We start from the raw sequence: 13637 nt of genomic DNA, 5'->3' as shown, positions 1-13637 counted from the left end.
GAATTAAATTGATTTGTTTACGGTCTGAGTTGAATGTTGCATCTTTCTGAATTTGTATGGACGCTGCGTTCTTCGGTGTAAGTCGTTTTTAACACTTTTCTCATAATAGACGCAACAGATTGAAGTAAGATTAGTAGCGATCAAAAGCGCTTTTTTATCTCATTAAGCCTATACTCCCTTTCATTTTTCGCGAACACTCCCTTTAAAATATCCTAAAGTATTGAACTAGTCATGATCAGTTACATTATTACGATTGGACAGAATCTCAAATCTCTGAGAACTGTTCCAAATACGGGTTCAATCTAGACAGATTGTCCTAATTAATTTATTTATTTTAACGTAAATTATGGATAAAAATTGACTAAAAATATTTACAACATACATTTTAGAACTAAAATCTTTCATATTTTAAAAATAAAAGGAAACTTTTACATGGAAAATATTCATTATTCAGAAACAAGGAAAACTCAGCTTTGCATAAATAAAGAAGTAATATCTAATTAATACCTTTATGTGCAGCCGTTCATAGAATCACAACAACATAAAACTTGCGTATCGAAATATAAAGTTTAACTGACGAGAAAAATGGCAGATACAGTACAGATTTAAGTCAAAGTTTACTAAACAAAACTGGTTTCGGAAAGCTCCTTTACATACAGTCCGTCCCTCAACACAGGGGTTTCACACAATCCGCGAGGAGAGCTCAGGGGCAGGGAGTTGTAGAGCGAGACGATAACGCACCGATACCAAGGAACCAAGAGGGGGATATCGTTGTTTTCGATCTTGTTGCATAGTTTCACAAAATTTAAAAAGCACTGTTGTGAATCAGGAATTATTAAAATGGAGGATCACTTAAAAATTCGTCGTAAGTCCTTTTAATAATACATTATTTTAATAATAATGTACAGGGGGATTTTTAAAAGTCGATTTTTTATTTGTTGGATGAAAAATCCGCAATACTGATTTTTAACATTTGATAATTCCTGAAGCAAGAATGGCTACACCCAGAAAAAAAAGATTACAGGTCTCAGTAAAAACAGGTCAAACAGTGTCAAAACTGCGGCATTTTTCTCAATTTTCTCACTAAAATATTTCTTTCGAACATTTTAAATTATGGTTTCTAACCAGTGCTGTTTTAATAACTTTGAAGGATCCTATCGGGTTTGAAGTTTGGAAGTTGTTTGAGAACCTCCTAAAGAAGAGAAAGATTAACAATACTGGATCTAATTGATTTCTTTATCAACTGCCATGAAATAACGAGTTAGTAAATGTCAAAATAATCTTTTTGTGGTAGATACCTTGCTTTGGAGAACATTTAATAAAATCGACTTTTAAAAATCAACCTGAAGAAAGAAAAAAAGAAACCCCCTTTTCCCTTATCTTGACTCAAGTTGAAAGATATAATCTCCAGGTTTGCCTACCAGTACAAGGTTTCTGGGCAAGCTTGTCTCTAAAAGAGATAAACAAGGTTTAGTAGTTGGAACTCCACCCTTGGATTCAGACAGGGAGGATAAGTAAGCAAAATTTTTAAATTTTTAAAAGAAATTAAAAGATCTCAAACAATTTTTGAGTAACTGAAATTTTTGCAAACTTACATCGAAGAACTATGAATTGAATTGAATTGAAATGTCATCACGTTAAAGTTTGAGTTTAGTGTCATGTTTTTTTCATTAATCTAAATTTCAACATTAAATTTCAAAATTTAATTTTCTTGTTCTTTAAAGTTTTCAAGAACAAAGGAACTGAGTTTCTGTCACAACCTCAAATTTTCTTATCTCTATATCTTTGCAACCTTATGGTGTAAACCTGTGCTATTTCAAACTTGGACTATTTGATCTAACAGAATTTATAGTTATCTATTTAAAAATATCAAAATTAGAAAATCTGAGTTTGTGACAAAGACTCAATTCCTTTCTGAAAAGGTTTAATAAATAGGTCAATCTATGTTCAAATCGAAATTTGTATTTGGAACACATTTTCTTTCAAATACGATCAAATTTGGAACAGTACGCCAGACTAGTTTCTTATATTTAACAATGTTTGGAGAAAGGCCGTTGGAATGGGGGATTAAGGGGGGGGGGGATTTTTGAAAGTATTGCGCGAATACCAGATCTTTTTGATGTTATATGAGAATAAGGAATATTCCTTGCACGAGTATCGGATACCAATACTAATAAGGAAAATGGAGAAGAGGAGAAGGGTAGAGTGCCTTGTGATAAAAAATATATATTTCATTTTGAATTTACATGTAACACAAAAAGCGTAAATAGATTTCCTTTCAAAAATTCCCCCCCCCCCCCATTTTATTCTGATATCCTTTCCGAAACAACTGAAAAGACATTATTTTTTTAAGTTTTTTAACTTTCTTTTCCCGGAACCTTAACCACAGAAAAAATGTAGATTCAATAATCTTGGAAATTATTTCCCTCTCCAAAACTTGGATTTACTTCGGTATTTTTACTTCTAAGCTATTTAATATGTTTTGCTATGCTTTGCTATGTTAGGAATCAGAATTTTAGAACTTCAAACATTTCAGGTCTTTTGCCGCTGCATTTTAACTATTGAGGATAAAATTACTTTTTGATCAGAAATATTTGATTTTATTGGGAGGAGGGTGACTTATAAACATCCCTCAAACTAAAATGGACAACATTTTTATTAAAAAATCAAATCCAAATTGACCATTTTAATCTTTTTTATATTTCGTCTCTCAGCCACTTGTAAATTTTTTATAGTTTAGTAACAGAAATTGTGATCTTTATACGGAAATAGCTAAAGTTTTAATGCAAAATAGCTTCAGGAAAGGTTCAGTAAATCCTTTCCGGAACCAAATTGCTTCGGAAAATACTTTTTTATTTAGAATGAATCCTGTATTTTTGGCATTGGAGAAGGTTAAACTGAAACCTCAAGGTTCTCAGGATTCGAGTGCTCCGGACTCAAGGTAAAGAATCCAAGTGCTCCAGACTCAAGGTATAGAATGTAAGTGCTCCGGACTCAATGTATAGAGTTCAAGTGCTCCGGACTTAAGGGATAGAATACAAGTGCTCCGGACTCAAGGTTTAGAATTCCAGTGCTCTGGACTTAAGGTATAGAATACAAGTGCTCCGGACTCAAGGTATAGAATACAAGTGCTCCGGATTCAAGATATAGAATACAAGTGTTCCGGACTCAAGGTATGGAATAAAAGTGCTCTGGACTCAAGGTATAGAATATAAGTGCTCCGGATTCAAGGTATAGAATACAAGTGCTCCGGACTCAAGGTATAGAATGTAAATGCTCCGGACTCAAGATATAGAATACAAGTGCTCTGGACTCAAGGTATAGAATATAAGTGCTCCGGATTCAAGGTATAGAATACTAGTGCTCCGGACTCAAGGTATAGAATACAAGTGCTCCGGACTCAAGGTATAGAATACAAGTGCTCCGGACTCAAGGTATAGAATACAAGTGCTCTGGACTCAAGGTATAGAATTCAAGTGCTCCGGACTCAAGGTATAGAATACAAGTGCTCCGGACTCATGGTATAGAATACAAGTGCTCCGGACTCAAGGAAAAGAATACAAGTGCTCCGGACTCAAGGTATAGAATACAAGTGCTCCGGACTCAAGGTATAGAATACAAGTGCTCCTAGAATACAAGTGCTCCGGACTCAAGGAAAAGAATACAAGTGCTCCGGACTCAAGGTATAGAATACAAGTGCTCCGGACTCAAGGTATAGAATACAAGTGCTCCCGAGTCAAGGTATAGAATACAAGTGCTCCGGACTCATGGTATAGAATACAAGTGCTCCGGACTCAAGGTATAGAATACAAGTGCTCCGGACTCATGGTATAGAATTCAAGTGCTCCGGACTCATGGTATAGAATATAAGTGCTCCGGACTCAAGGTATAGAATACAAGTGCTCCGGACTCATGGTATAGAATTCAAGTGCTCCGGACTCATGGTATAGAATACAAGTGTTCTGGACTTAAGGTATAGAATACAAGTGCTCCGGACTCATGGTATAGAATACAAGTGCTCCAGACTCAAGGTAAAGATGATTTAAATTAATCCGCAGGACTGCTCACGATGAAAACCAATGCTTCTTGATCCTAAGATAAGATAATATAAGATTAAGTGTATTGCTAAAATACTACATATGTAGAAAAAGTTTACAACCATAAAATTGATAATTATGTTGACAATATAAGTAAAAATCCATTACTTAGAAAAAAGCTCATGGCTCTTTTTTTATTTTCCCAATCTAATTTCAATTCAATAGATTTTGTGAGTAAAATTAGAGATCAGGTTGCGATTTAATCTTATGCAAAAACGTTTATACACTTGTTTGAAAAACTAGATTTTAAAATAATAATTAAAATTCACAATGCAACAGTTCTTTCCTCAAAACGCTTCTATAGAAATAAATCAGTTTCAAATTACAGATTCTCCATTGACATTTTAAAATAATACTCGAGAAAATATCAACACTTTTCCTTCGGTATTCTGGTCAATAGATATATATTAATGATAATATGATTTATTTTAGAATATCTGTTGGTTTAGCCAGTAATTCAAGTAAGGTAAGAGGTCAATCTTACTAGATAGCTGTATTTTTCCAGACTTTCTACCAAGCTATAGACAAGGTTATAAGGCAAGGAAAGTTAATTGCAGATGCAGTTGCGTATAATCTCCGTACATATTGAAACCAGTTCTCTCTGGGCGGAATCCGAGGAGGATTAAAGCATTAAATTTTGAAAGTTCACATAAAAGTTTCCTATGACCAGAATATTTAATTGATTTTTTAAAGTGAAAGATGGATCCCATGTCAGGCTTCGACATCCGTCTTGTGTTTACATTACCGTCCAGAGACAGTACACTGCAGTACAAAAGATGCGTACACCTCTGAAATAACTTTCCTTGCGTCATAACCTTGGATATAGAGAAGTGTTTCAATGTTCTTACCCTAATTCAACCAAATCTAGCTTTTAAGTACCTTTGCAACCCAATGTTGTAAAACTTTGATAGTTCAAACTAAAAATGTTGTCAAATCACATTGTTTGAAATATTAAAGGTGTACACCATCAGAGTCCGAATTTAATGAATTTGAGCCGCGTCTCAAATCCGCCATAAACCGGTTTCGATTGAGCGCTGGCTTAAATCTTGAAACAATGAATACAATTTGAAGTGAAACCAACCATATTTGAGTCGCGGCTCAAATTTAAGCCGCGGCTTTAATTCATTAAATTCGCCCTCAGGTTGAATAAGACAATCAGAGTTTGGAGCAAAATCTAAATTTCATTATGATATCTGAATACTCATCGAATAAACATCGAATAGACAATAATGAAAAGCTAGAATTTGATCAACTAAGTTAAGAACATTAAAATACATCATAATATAACTTTTGCGCTCTTCATAAAGTTTAGCATGAAAAAATTAGCATACACCCAAAGTGGGGCCCTTAAAACTGTGAAATATAAAGACCATATATTTGACTAATCTTATAAGCGTTTGATTTTAATACAGAGCAAATAGGTTTTAAAGGTTGGACAAGATGAGCGATTGACACAAAATAATATCTTTGTATCGAAAACTATTTAGGTTGGACAAGATGAGAGATTGATACAAAATGATATCTTTGTATTGAAAACTATTTAGGTTGGACAAGATGAAAGATTGATACAAAATGATATCTTTGTATTGAAAACTATTTAGGTTGGACAAGATGAAAGATTGATACAAAATAATATCTTTGTATTGAAAACTATTAAGGTTGGACAAGATGAGAGATTGATACAAAATGATAACTTTGTATTGAAAACTATTTAGGTTGGACAAGATGAAAGATTGATACAAAATGATATCTTTGTATTGAAAACTATTTAGGTTGGACAAAATGAAAGATTGACACAAAATGATATCTTTACATTGAAAACTATTTAGGTTGGACAAGATGAAAGATTGATGCAGAATGATATCGTGAAAGGTCTTCAAGCAGGATTATGCAGGCAAACAATTTTAAAATTGTTTGCGATGTCTAAAATTTTTCTGTTAAGATGAATAGATTTTAAAGGGACTGTAAACGTAATTTTTAGTGACCCTCCATACAAAGATATTTAGCAATGTCCGATTTACAACGTTATCCTTGAAACCCTAATCGATAAAAACTGTGGAAGACAACGTCGATTTTCTGACTCAAAAATTGTTTATTTCTCAATTGTTTCTTATAAGCAAGAAATTCGAATTTAACTATTTCAGAAAAACTTGGATATCTAATTCATAATTAATCTGACAAAGATATTTTATGGTTACCGTTGTAAAATAAAAAATGTTTATATATTTTTTAATAATTTTATATTTAGAGTGGAGCAATCAAGTATATTGGACTGGAATCAATACAAACATGTTAGAGGGGACAGAAAACTTAATCCTATCTTCATACCATTCTAGTTTTATAATCCTCCCCCCCCCCTACCCCAAACAGAAAACTTAACCCTATCTTCATACCATTCTAATTTCATAATCCTACCCCCTACCCTAAACAGTAAACTTAACCCTATCTTCATACTATTAAAGTTGGATAACACCCCCTGCCCCAAAACAGAAACTTAACCACCCTATCTTTGGCCATTCTAACCATTCAACCTAAAACTATTAATAACCACCCCCTCCAATTTTTTTTAAATCCAGAAATTTGTAATAAATATCGGGTAACATGATATATGTAAACCTGAACCATGTTGTACATTATTACTAATAAACATTTATAAAACCTCGACGTAAAACACATTATTTATTTGAACTGCGCTTCAGCTAAATACGGAGCATGATTAGTTTAATCACAATCATTTGTGCTGTAAATATGTAATATAATTAGCTTAATCATGTAATATATAATGACGTACATCTTAATTGCGTGCATTTTAACTGTGCTGTAAATATGTAATTTGATTAACTGATTGGAATTAAGGATATCCCATTCTAAAGTTTTCAGTTCAGAAAAGATTATCAAAATATTCTAGTGTGCGCTGTGTTCAGTACAGACTGTACGCAGAACATACCGGAATGTGCAGCTGAATACAAATGGGTTTCAATAAGTTTATACACACATATCTCTGTACTCGATGAACACAAACAGGTTATAAGGGTACCGTTGCGAATTCAGCATTGCCTTCTTTACACTTAAAATTTCGCTTACAGTCCTTTTCATTATACTTTTTAGTAGCCGTAGACATTTACATTATAGAAAAATAAAGCATTTCTTAGCTTGCAGATCCGACCAAGGTTGGATTTGTGATTAATTAAACTGTTCTCTGTTTTCAAATTATTGTAAAGAATAATATTATATAGTTAAAAACAGTGAAGATACTTAAGAATGCCCAGATCAGGTCGGCCCAGTTTAGATACAAGAACAACACATATTCAAACCAAGATTGTTTAGTAAGGTTGTTTACTACTCTCGATGTGCTCCAATGTACGTCACTGATTACAGAGGCGAGTGTATGGATTAGTGACGTCATTTACTGATTTCACGGACTTCCATTACTTAGGAGACGTAAAAGAATACGAATGAATATTCCCATGTCAAGGTGGAAAATGTCATTTATTAATAATAATTTTAAACAAGTGTTTTTCTTATATTTATGTTGATATAGATAATATATATAGTTTATGAATATTGAAGAAAACAGGTGTAGGACATTCAGTTGTCCAGTGTTCTTTTTTAAGTGTGGTCTTAATAATAAAGCTCTTCGTTCATATATATATATATATATATATATATATTTACATAATCTCCATTCCATGTTCAACTTTATATTTTCATTTAACAAAGAAAATTTACATGTTAGCTATATAGCTTGAACCGAATTGGCTGAAGTTTTTTGAGGAGACATATGCCTGTATAGAAAATATTTCGGGAAAAATTCGACATTTTTTTCAAAATTCGAATTGTTTTCCAGTGTTTTTTAATTCCACAGGCAACGCCGGGCACTTCAAAAAAATTTCAAAAATTTTTTTAATCAAATTTTTTTCTTTTAAAATTCCATTTTTTATTCCCCGGGCAACGTCGGGCACTAGATTAAAAAGTGTTTAATTCTGATAATTCCTACATTGTTTTCACTTTTGTAGAAAAAATAATCATTTTCAAAATTAAAAACAAAGATATCTAATTCGTGTCTGATCAGTCAGAGCTTTTAAGGGCAACGTTGTAAATTAGAAATTCCAATCTATCAATATAAAGGGTCTACACTCCTACAGTCCCTTTAATGGATTTATAAAATTTCAAAAGATCGACATTTTTTTCTGGCAAAATTTTCTATTTCGAGCCTGGGTTCTGTGTTAGTTACCACAAAAAATTGGCCCGATCGGTTCAGCCGTTTTGGCATAACATAAAAAAAAAATTTATTATTTTTATTATTTTAAAAAAAAAATTCTATTTTTTCTTGATAAAATAAAGATGTTTAGCTTTTTTAAGACTAATTTTACGTGTGGGTATTATAGTAGGCTTTAATGTTAGTGCCAAACAAGGCTTAAAGCTAGAGTAAGTGAAAATATTAAATAGAATTATAGCGTAAAAAAGCTATAGTTCCGAGTGATGACGATACTATTTCAATCAACAAATTATATATTTTGTCATTCTGGTTTCTTTGTAAATAAAAGTTTTCTTTCCTCCTACGACATATTAATTGAAAATGGAAATTAATTAACCCAAAAAAGGTACAAAGACAACAGATAATTTTTCAATAAAGTCGCCTGAAATAAATAAACATTTGTAAAGAGCAGGTTTAAATAAGTTTTTAGATTAGGAGGATTCAAGGAAAATTCAAGCAAACCAAAAACAAACTTTTTGTAACTTTCCTTTAAAGTGGTTGAATCCCTCGGGGCTTAAATTTTTCCACTGGTTCTAATTTTTCTGAGAGTGGATAATGCAAATATTTGTCTTCGCATATTAAGATTTTATCCTCATTTCCTTTAAAAATGAAATCCTTTAAGTTTAGAAAAGAATGAGAAGAATCTTTTGTATTTGTATCTTAATCCTGTATCTTCTAGTCCTGGGTCAAGTATCAGGAAGACGGATTCTAGGCAAAAAATTATATTTCAAGTTTTTGAACAAAATTATGAGCCTATTAAATGAGGGGAGGATGATCAGACACAACAATTTCTCGTCCGAGCCACATTCTGCTAATTTTTTCGTGCGAGCCACCTCGGAATCCTCGTCCTTCGATTATTATGTATTTTAAAGTTTCGAATTCTTAGAGATAAAACTATTTTATTAAAATCTGGCCACGTTAGGGCATAAAATATATGCAGACTAATAAAGTAGTCCAGTGAATGTGGAAGTTAACGTCATTTTTGTTGAGAAACCGCAAATTAAAATAATTAGTTTTCAATAACTAAAACATGAATATCTAATTTTTTATTTAAAAAGTACCCTTGTGAGTCGGACCTTTCACTATAAATGAAGCTAGTGTCGCATGAAATTACTCCTACAATCCCTTTAAATCTCATTTCATCCTAATTAGATATGCAACCATATTGGACGCCATTATTTTCTTCTTTCTGCTTTATAAATCAACTTGTTATTTGCTTGAAAAACTTGCAACCGCAGTTTGCTAAGGATATTGAATTAGTTTTTTAGATCAAGGTTTCTTTAAAAAAAAACATAATCATCATCCCTTTAGCACTTTAACTAGATTACATTCTGTGAGAGTAAAAATCCAACTTTTAAAACTTGAATTAGATTTTTTTTTGACAGGGGAAAGCAAGCGTTTTTCTGTTGGATTTCGAGTCAGGTAATAGTTCTAGGCCTGTTTTAAAGAAACTGAAAAATCTAATTTTCTAATCTCAAGTTTTTGGTAAAACTTTAATACTTCGAATTGTGTTTATTTTTTCTAGCAAAAATACACAGCTTACGACATCCGACTTCAAAGATATACGGATTAAAAGATTTGGGATTGAGGCAAGTGTACAGGGTGTCCCACGAAACATGACAGTTGGTAAATAATTTGGAATGTCTTCTTCTATATACTGTAATAGATATTAGATAGATAGATTTTTTGCATTTTTATTCGTTCAAGAAAATATTTTGCTTAAATATATTTTACTTTGAAATCAATTTTACTATAATATGACTGCCATATATTAACTTTTGGCATCTTATACTCAAATATATTTTACTTTGAAATCAATTTTACTATAAAAGACTACCATTAAATATATACTAATCTTACTTCTATCAGTTGCGTCTAAAAGGAGAAAATTGTTAAAAACGACAAATACCGAAGAACGTAGTGTCCATACAAATTCAGAAAGATGCAACATACGACTTAGACCGTAAAAAAATTATTTAATTTCAAACAAATCATTCAGATATTACAACCTATAGTCATCGATTATCTTTCGCCACATTTGTAAATATTTGATTTTTCATAATATGTTTTGATTTTATTTTTTTAAATAATATTTAGCTTACAACTTGTTTTCGAACATTCCTGGAAAATATTAAAATGTCGTCTTCATTACCAAAAATCCTCGAAACAGGAATAAATGTTTTTATAAGTAACTCTCAGATCATAACAATTAAAACATATTATGAAAAATCAACTACGGTGTGAGTCGTTTTTAACAATTTTCTCCTTATAGACGCAACAGCGAGAAGTAAGATTAGTAGCGATCAAAAGCGCTTTTTTATCGCATTAAGCCTCCCCCTTTCATTTTACGCGAACACTCCCCTTTTCCCAGATTTTGGTCGCGAAACATGTTGTGAATCGGTGCATGTGACTCTTCAAATGAAAACTTTACAGGATTATACCCACTTTCATTTTTCGCGAACACTTCCTTTAACGTAATATATACAAATCACAATGTTAAATGGTTCTTTACAATATCAGTTTCAACCTCTTTATTTAATCACTCAAGGGGACATTAAATATTAAAACAGAAAATAAAGAACAAAGGAAGCACTGAAAAAATAACTTGTTTTTAAGAATACGTACACAAACTGTACAATTTTTCTAAAATTGTACAGTTTTGCCCAGCTTGCCTGCTGTACCCAGTACACTGAACCTCTCTAAATATCTACTCTGTGCACTATATATTGCCCTTTCTCAACTCTCTGAGAGGAAAATCCCATAGCGGAAAGAGTTTTTTTCAATTTCATAAAACATTTTCCTGAATTTTTACACACAAAAAAATTAAATATATCGTTCACTTTTTTGATAATACACATATTATCAATATTTTAGAATTCACAAAAAAAGTCTATTCTTAAACTGTTTAAAATTCTTATTTGATTGAAGCCAATCTTGGTCTGAAAGTTGCATTATCTGCGCGCCGGTACAACAAGTACTGTATATGCATTCAGTCGTTCTGTCTAGTCAAAGTCCGAATTTAATGAATTTGAACCAAGTCTCGAATCTGCCAAAACCGGTTTCAATTGAGTGCCGGCTAAAATCTTGAATTATATTATGCAATTTTAAGTGGAACCAACCATATTTGAACTGTGTCTCAAATTTAAACCGCCGATCAAATTATATAAATTCGGCCTCAGGCTAACCAGTGAAAAGTCGACCCGGCACGTTTTATGAAACAAAACTATTTGTAAAATAATCCTTCACTTACATATCGTATTTTACCCTTTTCGACAGATTTCAATAAAGTTAATAAGATACAATCGTGATCGAATATATAAATACAGTTTAATCCTGAATTTCGGAGATATCGTAAGAATTTTTAAAATGTCTTTTTCTAACCCTATCGAGAATGGAATGCCGCTGATATTTATTTTTAAATTGATGAGTTATATGGAGCTCTTTAAAACCGCATATATCTTTATTTTCACAATTACTGACACTTAGGTATGCTATCCTTGTTGTATGATTTCTAGAGGTAAACCACATTGGAAAATTGTCAAGACGACATTTTATAAATTCTGATGATGTCTCCGAAATTCAGGGTTTAACTGCAGTACATAAACGATGAAAATCTTAGATTCTTAAGCAAAACGCAATGGAAATTTTGTTAAAAAATTTTATTTTTTGATCGTGGGATTATTAAATTTTTATTTAGGTCTTTGAGCGCTGCTATATGCACAAAATGTAAATCTGAATAAATAATTTTTTGTAATTAAATGTTTTTAAATTAGAAGCTAATATATATTTTTTCATGTAAATTTATCTTTATGTACAATTACTACGTATGCGATGGAAGCGAAAAATGTGCAAATATTGTTTTATGACTACAATTTTTGAGTATTGGCACAACATTTTATGTACAACTATTTACAATTTTTGAGTATATTATAGAGCTTTACAATGAATTTAATGTATGTATAAGGTTTAATTATTATTTAGTAACGAAATGCAAAATTTGTTAAATTCAGACACTGACAAAAAGTATATTCTAAACTAAGTAAATTTTCAAGAAACTAAAGTTAAAGATAAATGAACAATTAATAAATAAAAAAAGCTGTTTTACCCTTGAAATTTACATTTAAGGCTATTTTAAATATTAATAAACTTCATTTTATTTTCCTATTTTTTCCAAATTTAACTTAAAATGTTTAACATTTATAATACATTTATTACATTCCAAAGATTGAAAGAATGCTCGTACAGTAAAAGATCATCATTTTTCGGAAAAATTGTTCTTTTGTTTAAAAAGTATTATAAAGGTATTATAAAATATAAATTAAAGGGCCAAATTGTTTTTGATATGTTTAAAACTTCCAAGGATATTGAAAATTTGATTTTAAAAAAGATTTGAAAAAAGCATTTTTTGTTTGTATATCTGGGAAAACACTTGTTTCTTTACTTTTCTGTAATGCAAAGTACTTCTCTGTAATGCGGAGTACTTTTCTGTACTGCGGAGTACTTTTCTGTAATGCAAAGTACTTTTCTGTACTGCGGAGTACTTTTCCATGCTGACCTATCCCCAGTACTGTACTGCATTTCCCTGTACTTTCCTGCACTGAACATTATTGTTCTTTACTTCAATGTACTGGACAAAATGCAAGTTACAATGTGGATGGACATTTTTAAACATAAATCGTTTTCTTTAAAACTTTAATCTCCGGAAAAATTCTGAGATGAGATGAAAGCACTTTTTAAAATTGGTCTCAGGGGTTTATGCATTTCAAAGGTAATTTGTTTTATCCTAAATCCTAAAAGATGATAAAAATAGTTTTCTAAAAATCATTCATTTTTTATTTAAATGTTTTTGTATTTTAATGAAACTGAATTCAATTATTCATTAAATAAAGGAATTGAGTCCTTGCCACAAATCTATATATCTTTGCACCTGATGGTGTAAACCTTTTAAATTTTAAAATTTAGATTAATTGATCTAACAGAATTCATAGTTGCTAAGATATAAGGATTTATAGAAAATCAGAGTTTGTGGAAATGAATCAATTCCTAAACATGGATGAATGGACATTGGACAATGGACATTTAATTGTTGTAAAAAATGCTTTGAATCAGAATCAATGTAAGGAAAAGCCTATTTCAATGTTTATCCCTGTTTTTGTCCTGTAAATTTCAGTTTACAAAACATGAAAGTTGATGTATTACCTATAGTGCTTATATGTTAAAACTGCCAATATTAATATCACATATTTCAGCTTTCACTAAACTTTACTCACTTAAAGTTTTTC

The 13637-nt window shown here is 31.3% G+C and overlaps 1 protein-coding gene and 1 long non-coding RNA gene across 2 annotated transcripts in view; both read left to right on the top strand.

Moving 5' to 3' along the window:
- The window catches only part of LOC111716580 (uncharacterized), a 42443-nt gene extending 35684 nt beyond the window's left edge, over nucleotides 1-6759 (top strand). Inside the window, exons 22-26 of the mRNA XM_023492066.1 lie at nucleotides 1412-1514; nucleotides 2861-2941; nucleotides 4530-4563; nucleotides 5927-5991; nucleotides 6346-6759. Coding sequence (XP_023347834.1) covers nucleotides 1412-1514; nucleotides 2861-2941; nucleotides 4530-4563; nucleotides 5927-5991; nucleotides 6346-6433 — 371 coding nt within the window. The 3' untranslated portion in view covers nucleotides 6434-6759. The remainder of the gene's footprint in view (nucleotides 1-1411; nucleotides 1515-2860; nucleotides 2942-4529; nucleotides 4564-5926; nucleotides 5992-6345) is intronic.
- Nucleotides 6760-9737: 2978 nt separating this feature from the next.
- On the top strand, nucleotides 9738-12114 carry LOC111716993 (uncharacterized). Its single transcript, XR_002768644.1, has 2 exons — nucleotides 9738-9777; nucleotides 12053-12114. It is a non-coding gene; the product is annotated as an uncharacterized LOC111716993 (long non-coding RNA).
- The last annotated feature ends 1523 nt before the right edge of the window (nucleotides 12115-13637 follow it).

The sequence above is a fragment of the Eurytemora carolleeae genome, unplaced genomic scaffold (assembly GCF_000591075.1).
Source record: "Eurytemora carolleeae unplaced genomic scaffold, Eaff_2.0 scaffold1, whole genome shotgun sequence".
Taxonomy (NCBI): domain Eukaryota; kingdom Metazoa; phylum Arthropoda; class Copepoda; order Calanoida; family Temoridae; genus Eurytemora; species Eurytemora carolleeae.
This window is presented reverse-complemented; position numbering and strand designations above follow the sequence as displayed.